Source organism: Gracilinanus agilis, chromosome 5 (genome assembly GCF_016433145.1).
Source record: "Gracilinanus agilis isolate LMUSP501 chromosome 5, AgileGrace, whole genome shotgun sequence".
NCBI lineage: Eukaryota > Metazoa > Chordata > Mammalia > Didelphimorphia > Didelphidae > Gracilinanus > Gracilinanus agilis.
Genome location: NC_058134.1, coordinates 110,869,547 through 110,881,593, shown reverse-complemented (window position 1 = coordinate 110,881,593; position 12,047 = coordinate 110,869,547). Strand labels below are relative to the sequence as shown.

At 37.5% G+C, this 12,047-nt stretch overlaps 1 protein-coding gene across 1 annotated transcript in view; it reads left to right on the top strand.

Moving 5' to 3' along the window:
* Positions 1–12,047, top strand: part of UBN2 (ubinuclein 2) — a gene marked incomplete at its 5' end in the record, with an annotated part of 119,626 nt that overhangs the window by 53,010 nt on the left and 54,569 nt on the right. Inside the window, 2 exons of the mRNA XM_044679008.1 lie at positions 3,681–3,751; positions 4,331–4,367. Of these exons, the coding sequence (XP_044534943.1) occupies positions 3,681–3,751; positions 4,331–4,367 (108 nt within the window). The remainder of the gene's footprint in view (positions 1–3,680; positions 3,752–4,330; positions 4,368–12,047) is intronic.

Here is a 12,047-nt window from a genome sequence, read left to right as displayed (position 1 = left end):
CACTCAGCTGGAAATGGGAATAGATTGCTGTGGTCCTCCAAATATGCATCCCGATTAGGGTGGTAATGTCACAGCTCTCTAGAGCATTTCCCGTCCTTCCACTTTTATACAAGAAAATTTCCATCTCTGATAAGGTGCACCCTTCTTTTTGGATGTTCTAGGACCATGTTGATAAACCTATGGCATGTGTGCTGAATCATGCTGGGGGTGCTGCTCCCTTTCCCCTCTCCTTGTGTACCTGAGAACAATTTTCACATAACCTATCCCTCTGTCCAGCAATTCACTGGGAGTACTTCCTTCCTTTCCTGTCCTGGGGTAAGGTGTGAGGCTCACAATGTGGTGTGAGGGTTGCAATTTGGGCACTTGGTTTCTAAAGGGTTCACTATCACTGTTCTAGAATAATGATTTGGTAAGGTACAAGATCTTATCTATTAACTTGATTTCCAGATTTTAATTTTGGGGGTTTTGAGTCCAGAAACTGGTTGATGGGGGTTGGAATGTTTGCCATTTTACTTGGGAACAAGAGTGATTTGGAGGACCTTGTTTGAGATCTCAGATTGTATGAGCTGTTTAGATATATGTAGCCCCTTTTCTATAAAGTTATAATTGGGGAAATAGGGAAAGATAGCCTCATTTGGTTTTAGGATTGAGAGTAAAATCATGGCAGAAGAAATTAAAACTATATTAGTAGAGGGGCAGCTAGGTGGCTCAGTGAATTGAGCACTAGGCCTAGAGATGGGTGGGCCTGGGTTTAAATTTGACCTCAAACACTTCCTGGCTATGTGACTCTAGGCAAGTCACTTAACCTCAATTGCCTGGCTGTTACTGCTTTTCTTCCTTGGAACCAATACCCATTATTAATTCCAAGTAGAAGATAAAGGTTTTTTTTAAAAAACCGCTATTAGGTGGTATAAAAGAGAGTGGCCATTTAATATGCAGATGAGTCTTGTTCTGCATTAAAATTGCTTCACCTTGCATTGTTATCTAAATAAGGATCCAAAACCCTCTGATCCAGTTGCTTATAGCATTTTATCTTGGGCCACTATGTAAGTATCCTGCCATAATGGTGAAAGCCTCCAGCTATAAATATAACTGTATAAAATATATGCTGATATTAAAAAAAATTTTATTTCCAAGTATTTTTTCTCCCTTACTCCATTTTTCTTCTCCAGAAAAAAGAAAAGGGAAAAAAAACACTTTTCTAATAAAAATGCAGAACATGCAAAACAAATTCCTATATTCATCATGTCCCAAAATGTCTTTTTGCATATTAATCCATTACCATTATGTCAGAAGGTAGAGAGTACTCTTCATCATTGGTCCTGAGAAAACATAATATAGATCTCTGCATTAATCAATTCTTAAGTCTTTCAAAGTTGTTTTTTTTTTTCAGAAGATTTCATGTATGTATTTTCTAGCAAGCAATTTAAATTCATTTACATTCCCCAGAGGAAGCATGGAATTTGTAGTCATTCAATGAGCATTTATTATTTTTCTTTTTTTTTAAAACCCTTACCCTTTACCTTAGAACCAATACTGGTTTTAAGACAGAAGAATGGTAAGGGCTAGGCAATGGGGGGTTAAGTGACTTGCCCAAGGTCACACAGCTGGTAGTGTCTGAAGACAGATTTGAACCCAGGACCTCCCCTGACTCTAAATCCATTGAGCTACCCAGCTGCCCCCTCAATGAGCATTTATTAAATACTTATTTTGTGGATACAAAATCTTAACAATTTCTAATCTCAAAGAGCACACTTTCTAATGGGGGATAGAACATATAAATATTTAAATATATCCAAGATGCATAGAGACTATACGAAGTTAATCAGAAAGGGAGACTGATGTGAATGTGGGGGACTAGGATAGGCCTTCTGCTAAAATTTGAGGTGAGTCTTGAAAGCAGCCAGAGAAACTAGGAATCAGAGGTCAAAGGACAGAACATTCAGGAATGGGGGAGAGCAGTGCCAAGGTAGGGAATTGAGAGTTAGTTATTTAAGAAACTGCCAAAGACCAAAGTAGCTGGAGCATTTACTGCATGAGAAAAAGTAAAGTGGAAGACTACCAGAAAGTTAAGAAGGGGCTAGGTCAGTGATGATGAACCTTTTAGAGACTGAGTGCCCAAACTGCAACTCTCACACAGCATATGAGCTGCCTCCTTACTCCACACAGAGGAGGGAGGAAGCACTCCCATTGGGCTGTTGGGCAGAGGGATGAGTCATGTGAAAAATGTCCTGGGGCAAGCATGGAAAGGGGGAAGGGAGCAGCTCCCTCCAGCATGTGTGCCATAGGGTCACCAATACAGGGCTAGGTTCTGAAGAGCTTTAGGTACTGAATAGGATTTTGTATTTGCTCTTAGGGGTAATAGGAAGTCATTGGAGCTCATTTGAGTAGGGAAAGTGATCAGTGAGGTTCATCTAATGCCAAAATCCCCCACACCTTTACACCTTCCTTCATGTTTATATCCTCTTCATCTCATATACCTCTTTTATGAGAGCAAGTTCTACCCTCCTTATTCCTCTTGTATACTAATGTATGCCTTTTACTCTCCTTTGTCTTTACCCTCTTAAAACTCAGAACAGAACCAGTTCATCCTCAGATCTTCTGTTTGTCTTATTTAACTGCCTTAGTACTTAAAGACATTAATAGAATGAACACCTAATTCTTTCCCTACTAGAATGTTAATTTCATCATCGTGCAGCCGTGTTATGATCATTTCTTAGAAATTATTGAGTAAATGAACAAGTCAAAAAGCTTTTATTAAGGATTTACTATGTCACCAGCATGTACTGAACTGTGCATGTACAAATAGAAGAGGCTTTTAAGGAGTTCCCACTTTATTTGGGTAAGACAACACATAAAAGTTACAGGCCATTTGGAAGAACCTAGGAGTCCTGTGGGTAAAGTGGTGAAGTAGACAGAAAGGCTCAGAGATGTCAGATGACAGGGTTAGGGGACTGCAGAGCACAGAGACAGTGTAGTTATGCCAGTTTTATGATCAGTCAAGCAACAAAAAGATGATGGAGGAGGGCACCCTTAATGGAGGGGTCTTCCTAGCTATCTTAGATGGGTTCTGGGATAGTTGGGAGCAAAGAAAGGAAAACAAAGTGAGTAGAGCACTCTTGGGGGATGATTTTATGTATTAAGTTTACAAGCATGCAAAGAGGACAGTTCTTAAAAATATTATGCTTTGAAGTAGCAGTGTCATCTCATATTCTATGGTACCAAATCAGGCTTTAATAGTCAGCCCTTTGTAAGTTGAGTCATTGGTTTGAGATTTATAAAACTGTAACCAATATAGCTTCTTTATGCACAATCAACTGTTCAAACACCAAATAAAATTATTTATTTCATTTACTAGTGCTTTTGTTCCCCACTATTTTGTGTAATTAGTCCTGAGTTGATCATACTTTTAAAAATTGCATTTTCACTATAGTTTCTATTGCTGGACTAACCTGAGAATTTACCCTCAAATATTTAATATTTATTGGAAACCTTATGGGAAGGGAATGTTCTCTGTTTCCTTGATTTTAAAAAGATAACTGAGTAGGATGAAGGGTGTATAGGTTGTTCAGTCTCTGTTTAATCTTTAGTCTGTGTTTAATCTTTATCTCAAGATAGTTTTTTTTATTATGAAAGTTATAGCAAACATTAGTTTTTACTTTATACTGTATATGTTCTAGGCTGCCAAGCTTTTTGATGAAGAAGGTAGGAAAAAATTCTTCACACAGGATATGAACAACATTCTACTGGAGTAAGTAACTCATTTCTTTGGTTAAGAACCTCTGAGATAATTGTTACATTTGTTTCTATTAAAAAGAAACAGTGTATTGGGTTAGATTACAGAAAACAGTGGTTCTGTATCATATTTCATAGAGATGCCTTCACTAAAAAGAGCTGTACCAGTGAAGGTTAAGTGACCAATTGCTTGGGGGGTATTATAAGAGGGAATTCTTGGTCAGGTTTGGGTTTGTACTTAGATAACTTCTAAGACTCCTTTCTACTTTTAGATTTCATGAAGTACTTTCTACAAAGGTTTATACATTGTTTTACTTTGGTATTTCTGTAGGCTTATGAAAATTTATTCCCTTCATTATTGGCTTTTAGTGAGAATGAACTGCATTATATATATGTAAGAAAAGTGTTTATGACCCTTTGGAAAGTATCTTAACTGAAAGAGCTATAGAATTTAAAAGAATGAAAGTAACATATATGTACTTGATACCAATTTAATAGCCATTTAATTCACTTGGTGAAAGTATAATACTGATGGGTCTGTGGGTTAATAGGTATGGCCAAAGATTGTAACAGTTGCTTATTGTTGTTTCCAAAGGCATCTGGGTGTAAAATCGTTAACAACAGAAACTTCTTAACAAACTACTGGATTGACAATATTTTGTGCCTCTAACTGAAGGAAAAAATAAAATTCATGCTGAGTTTTGTGGGGGTTGTAGAGTATATTTTTGATAGTGATGAAAAGAGAATTGAGAATATAGCCTTTATAAAGAAATATGCAAATAAATGTATAGCATAAAGTACTATATGCAATGTGAATACTTTGTAAATGTTGATGGTTAATGGTCTCCTCAAAGACAGAAGAATTGGGTCTGGCAGCTCTTTGTAATTGATTGCACTCCCTTCCTAAGAAAGAACCTTTTTTTTTTTTAAACCCTCACAGTATTCTGGCACACTTGCTCCAGTGTGAGATACACTTAGTCCTCTTTCCATGGGTTGTATATGGTCTTTTCTTCCAGGTCTCTTTTTCCAAAGTCATAGCCAGAGATTTGTTCCCCTTCTGCCATTATCTCCCCTGTCATTTTTAGCCAGAACTACCAAATAATGTGTCCAGTAATGCCTGTACTCCATGACTTAGAGTTTCTAGTATTCTCTTTTTTCCTTCCACTTGGTATACTCAATTCCACTTGGATCGCATTTTTAAAAAATTTTAATCAGCCCATGGGAATATATCCCTCACCCCTTTTTATTCCTTGAGTAACGCAAAACCATTCCTCTTTCAAGAAAATTATGTCAGGGGCTTGCTACCTCTAGGACATGACACCCCAGGTCAGCAGGCTCTCAGCTTTATAGAGTAGTCTTGTTACTTTTTAAAAATAGAATTTGCTGCTCAGTTCCAGTGGGAAGTGATATGTGCTTATAGGAGTGAGATGGATACATGCAGAACTCAATAAAACTTTGCATAGTTCATCTCTCCTCTTATGGCCTCACTTCTTTACACAGCCTCAATCTCAGTAGTCAGCTATTTCATGGCTTCTCTTGAATCCTTTGCCACCTTAACTTCCTGCCATTCTTGCTCTTCTAACCAACTATAGATATCACATCTTATTTAATCTGGTTCTCATGATGGGGAACCTGCTCAGAAAAGTCACAAAAGCACATACATTTTTCATTGTGTATCTAGTGCTACAGGGCCAGGTAGGTGGGGCAGTGGATAGAATGTTGGGTCTGGAGTCAAGAAGACACATCTTCCTGAGTTCAGATATGGTTTCAGACACAGATTAGCTGTGTGACCCTGAGCAAGTCATTTAACTCTGTTTACCTCAGTTACACACCCGTATGTGAGCTGGGGAAGAAATAGTAAACCACTCCAGTATCTTTGCCAAGTAAAGCCCTAAATGAGGTCATGAAGAATTGAACATAATTGAAATAACTGAACAACAGCAATCCATTACTATAGGAAAGGCCTTCTATTCATCTTTGTTAGATTAAAATTAATATCTTCAAGTTCTTATTTTCCATAAAGTTTATTAATAATCACTTGAAATAGAGAAAGCACATAAGCATAAAGTCTCTTTCCTCTAAATCTGACCACGTGTAGCTCATCCTGCTGAATTCTCCATCCGCTTCTCCTGCTGCACTCATAGAAGTAGAGACGAGTGGGGTCCACCCACACCCTTTTATTTATGTCCATGGATGTAGTGCTGGCATGCCAAAAATGGGATGAATCGAGTCAGCAATCCAGGAAGGAGAGGGAATGAAACTCCCTCTACACAGTCTCCCTTGTGATTCTTTTGGGAGACAAGCATGTTGAAATCTCCCAGATTTACATGCCTAGTTTCCCCAATGAATCATATCAGCTTACACCTCTAAAAGATTCTGACTAAAGGTGCATAACCTATTGCACTTTACAAAAGGCAAATTACAACAATTTGGGGAAAAGAGGGAAAGAAAAGAGAAAGAAAGCAAAAAATGATTGATAGATGCATTGACAAAATGCCAATTAGAGAGCAATACCCTTTGACATGAGTTTACATTCAGAATAAGTATGTTCAACCCCCTTCAATTCATTTCGTTATATCTCAGAGTTCATTCTGGATTTTTTGATGCAGTGTGTGGTTTCTGCCAGCATCCTTATGGCAACTTCTCCAAAAAAGATCCGCTTTCTTGATTCAGAGTGTTGGAGAGTTTCTTCTCTTCCTAAAATTTCTCCAAAAGATTTGAAACCTTGGATTTTAGGATAATTACACAATCCTCCCTGAGAAGGGTGTTGACCAACACCAGAATCACTCCGGGATACATGGCTGAGTTATGAGGTATATGAATCAATTGTTGAAAGAAAACCAATAACCCCCCAAAAAATCCCAAATAAAAGAGCAAAAATTAAATTCTGGATAAAAATAAAATATCAAAATCTTATGTATATAAAATTATGAGTAAAAAAGAATAAACTTATAACAAGACCTTGAATCACCAGCAAGGCCCAATTAAAGTGATTTATATCCCACAAGCCTATAGGACAATTGCAGTGATATAGCACTTTACCCATCAGCAGCCGGGACCACAGAAAATTGCCAAACTATAAGAGAGAAGGGACTAGGTTCTGAGGTAAAAGGAAAGTATGATTCCCTGGTCTGATTTTACCTTCACTTCACTTCAAGGATAGTGGAGCCAAAATGAAAGCTAAACTAAGGTACTTTTTGGAAATTTGGCTTGAGGGAGGCCTGCATCTGAAATTGTCAAAACACCACTTCCTCGAACCTCCAAATAAATCCTCTGTCTTGGCACAGATTCTTATCAATCCCCACAGGGATTATTGGCATCCTTGACCTTGTGCTTCTTGACATTGTGCAGTGGCTCTTTTGTGATCCTTTCTTCTGAAATTTTACACAATTATTAAAGTCTCATAATACTTAACGATCAATAGCAGGTTTCCATAGTCTTAAGCTTTGGGGTATGCATTGATATTAGGGCCAATAGATATTGTAAATTTATCCTTCAAAATCAAAAACATTAATACTGATTCCATATACTTCAAGTATAAAAAAGATAAGAAAAAATCAAATATCTGATTGCAAATATAAAGAAAAACAATAATAATAATACAAAATGTAAATTCATCATTCACATTCCATGCGACAATGTCTTAGCCAAGCAGATACACAATACAAAGGTTTCTCACTTAAAAATGAGATCTATTTCCCTTTTAACTTGGCCATGAACCGCAGTGTGAGTGTACATGGTTTTTTTCACCAGGTAGCAAGTAAGTTTTTAAAAACAGTAGCACAACAGCTAATGCAGAGTCTAAGAAGTACCAAAATTCTCAAAATCATAAGAGCCTATTTGATGACAACTGCAAACAAACCCACTATCATTAGGATTCACATGAGTATCACATGAGTATGTGAGCATAATTTAAAAACCTTTGAAGCTCATGAATATTTGTCACAAGTTCTCCAAATCTAGCCATTCTTTCAATCTAAGCTGAAATATTTCTAACAGTCTATTATTGCCATTATTCCAAAATTTGGAAGGAGAGCCCAGAAAAACAAAATAAAACAAAACTCTGTAATGCTGATGCCACCAAGAACATAGACCATTCTGGTGGAAGGATAGAGTAAGACAAATGTAAAACCATCCGCCTATGGATGAGACTGTAAAATCATCCTAGCGTTACCAAGCCCCATGGGAAACCCTCCCTCCTCCAGGATGAGACTGTAACATCTTTAAAAGGCATATCCCACTGTTGCAGTGTGGAGGTGAGCAATACAATAGTGAAAAATAGTTCTGATGTCTTGTCTCATCTATTACATTTTTTTATAAATGTGGAGGTGGGAAATACAATAGTGCACCCATATACTTACTACTAAATAGACCCTTACCTCGTTACACACAAGTCAAAGGTTGGCAAATCAGTCAGAGGTAGAGGTGCTCCTAGATATCTGAAAATTACTTCCGAAGACCGGTTAAAATCAATTGAGATTTTTTAGCTCATTAAATTCTCCAAAGGTTACTGATACAGGTTGTAACCAGTTTGATGAAGTCTAATCATCATCATCATCTCTGTGACAATTAACAAAGGTAAAAAGGAGCAAAAGGCCTTTTAGGCAATATGTGACTTCCTTGTGTAGCAAGCTGTGGTAATGTCTCACTACTGTGGGCTGGAATTGTTGCCCAGGACAAAACAGCACTCCGATGGGTCTGGTGATATATCGGCATCCATAAGGACCAATGACTTTGCCAAGTTTGTCCAACTTGTCTATGGACTTTTATAATGGTATTATCCCCTGTCCAGTCATAAGAGGGAGGGTACAAATAAAGTCAGTGTAACATAACATATAACTAATATCCAAAACACAGTAACTGAAAATGACATAGTATAATGGAATATGATAGATTAGATTAATATGTGAACTTAAAAACAAAATTAAATCTTAAAACAATCAGCAAATACAATATATGACAGGATACAGTCACTCACTATCAATACAAAGTACTCATGTGAGCAATGAATCCAAGACTTCTTTTCTCCAATTTCGATAGCTTATGGAGTGTTAACAGTAGTTGAAACGGAGAAAGCAGATTAAGCATCGATTTAAAGTTTCTGACCATGTGTAGCTCATCCTGCAGAATTCTCAGTCTTCCTCTCCTGCCATGATCAGGGAAGTAGAGACTGGTGAAGTCTACCCACACCTTTTTTTTTACTTCCATGGATGCAGTTCTGGCATGCAAAAAAAGGGATGAACTGGGTAGGCAATCCAGGAGGGCGAGGGGATGAAACTCCCTCTACATGTCTTGATGGCTTCTTATTCTCCTACATAGATTCTCATTTTCCTCCCATGCTTATTAATCTTTTACATAACCCTCATAAACTGCTAGTCCTTATTTCATTGCATTTTTCTTCCTAGCTCCTAGAAAGAAGCATCTATATTTCTTACCTATAGTTCTTTACCACCAACTCATTTCTCTAATTAAACTATCTCTTCCAAAGTTCCCAGTGATCTTTTTACTGATAAATTCAAAAGTCCTTCCCTAGCTTTCATCCTCAAGACGTCTCTGTACCATCTGATTTTTTTCTGTTGTTCATCACCTCCTCTTCTTGGATATTTGGATATCCTTTTCATTCTTAGATTCTATGACAAATCTCTGTCTTCTCTTCCTGATCGTATGATTACTCCATTTCAGTATCTTTTGCAATAGCCATCCATATGCCTCTTTTAATCATACTCAATTCCCAAAGATACTGTCTTGGACCCTCATTACTGGCTAATCCCTCTCTGGGTGGCATGTGCTTCCATGATATATCTTTTGTATTTCAGAGATATCTAGGATCCCAGAGATTATGTAGCAGTCAAATCCATATTTGAACAAGAATCTTCACTATAGTACACTCAATAAATATTTATCCAGCCTTTCTTTAAAGGTAGATAATAGAGGAGGAACCTATATCATCCCAAAGCAACCCATTGCTCTTTTAGATAGCTCTAATTGTTCAGAGGATTTTCCTTATTCAAGCCCAAATCTGACACTTTGCAACTTTTACATTGTTCTGCTCTTTTATCTCAGTAAATAACTCCAGAATTTATACCATCTTACTCCTTTCCGAGGTCAGTAGTACTAGCCATCTGTATCTGCATGTCTGTTGTTATTTTAAATGTTCTGTGTCTAGAATGAAACTAACCATTGTCCTTGTCCTTCCTTCCCTCCTCCCCCTGCTGTGGTCCTTCAGCATATACACTCAACCTATAACTTGCCACCACCATCTTTCTGGCTAAATTTGAGTTTACCACCTCAAAGCCTCTTCCACATTCTGACCCTCTACTGCCCTCTTCAACTATGTGCCAAGTCTTGACCCTGTTTCTATAAAAACTTTCACATCTTTCCCCTTCTCCCTAGTGCATACTTATAATATAAGCAAAGGCTCCTTAATGCTTCTTCAACTCTACTTTGAATATTCTTTTGTCTCTACTTTCTCTGTTGATAACATTAATTTTCATAGATTTGACTATCAGGTCTGTGCCTATGTCTTTGTTAAAGTATTTATAGATTTATATTATATATAGCTCTATTCTGACTTCTAGGTTACAGTTTTGTTTCACTAAGGCCTTTTTGAACATTTTATATTGTACATCCTAGAAATCATCTTAATTTTTTTATTGTCATATAAACCACACTTCCATCTTGGTCATTGTAGTAAGAACAAACTCATACGTAACCAAAACCCCCAAAATAAACCAAAAATACACTCATGGGAAAGACAACTCCAACAGGTCTTTCTATGAAGGTAGATAACATTCACTGTCATAAGTCTTTCTGGATTATCCCAGATTATTGCTTTGCTGAGAATAGCCAAGTTTTCACAGATAATCATTGTCCAATATTGCTGTTATTGTATACAGTGTTCTCCCAGTTCTGCTTATTTCTCTCTGCTTCAATTCCCACAGCTCTTTCCACCTTTTTCTGAAATCATCTTCCTTATCATTTCTTATAGCACAAGAGTATTCCATCACCAAAATGTACCACAATTTGTTAAGCCATTCTCCAGTTGATGGACATACCCTCAATTTCTGATTCTTTGCCTCCACAAAAAGAGAAGCTATAAATATTTTTGTACAAGTGGGTCCTTCCCCCTTTTTTATTATGTCTTTGAGATACAGACCCAGTAGTGGCATTACAGTATCAAAAGGGTATGGACAGTTTTATAGCCCTTGGGGTTTAGTTCCAAATTGCTCTCCAGAGTGGTTGGCTCAGTTCACAACTCCATCAACAATGTGTATGTCCCAATTTTGCCACATTCCCTCCAACATTTATTTTCCTTAAGAACATATCTTCTTATGTTATTCACCTACCCAATAAACTCTAGTGGTTTCATATTTCCTCAAGGATAAAATACCAACTCCTCTTTTTTTTTTTAAAATTTAAACGTTTATTAATATTCATTTTTAACATGGTTACATGATTCATGCTCCTACTTTCCCCTTCACTCCCCGCACTCCCCCCACCCATGGCCAATGCACATTTCCACTGGTTTTGTCATGTGTCCTTGATCAAGACCTATTTCCAAATTGTTGATAGTTTCATTAGTGTGGTAGTTTCGAGTCTACATCCCCAATTATGTCCACCCCAACCCATGCGTTCAAGCAGTTGTTTTTCTTATATGTTTCCTCTCCTGCAGTCCTTCCTCTGAATGTGGGTACCGTTCTTTGCCATAAATCCCTCAGAATTGTCCTGGGTCATTGCATTGCTGCTGGTACAGAAGTCCATTGCATTCGATTTTACCATAGTATATCAGTCTCTGTGTACAATGTTCTTTTGGCTCTGCTCCTTTCACTCTGCATCAGTTCCTGGAGGTCTTTCCAGTTCACCTGGAACTCCTCTAGTTTATTATTCCTTTTAGCACAATAGTATTCCATCACCAGCATATACCACAATTTGTTCAGCCATTCCCCAATTGAAGGACATACCCTCATTTTCCAGTTTTTTGCCACCACAAAAAGAACAGCTATAAATATTTTTGTATAAGTCTGCTTATCTATGATCTCTTTGGGGTACAAACCCAACAATGGTATGGCTGGATCAAAGGGCAGGCATTTTTTTATAGCCCTTTGAGCATGATTCCAAATTGCCAGCCAGAATGGTTGGATCAGTTCACAACTCCACCAGCAATGCATCAATGTCCCAATTTTGCCACATCCCCTCCAACATTCATTACTCTCCCCTTCTTTCATTTTAGCCAATCTGCTAGGTGTGAGGTGATACCTTAGAGTTGTTTTGATTTGCATTTCTCTAATTATTAGAGATTTAGAACACTTTCT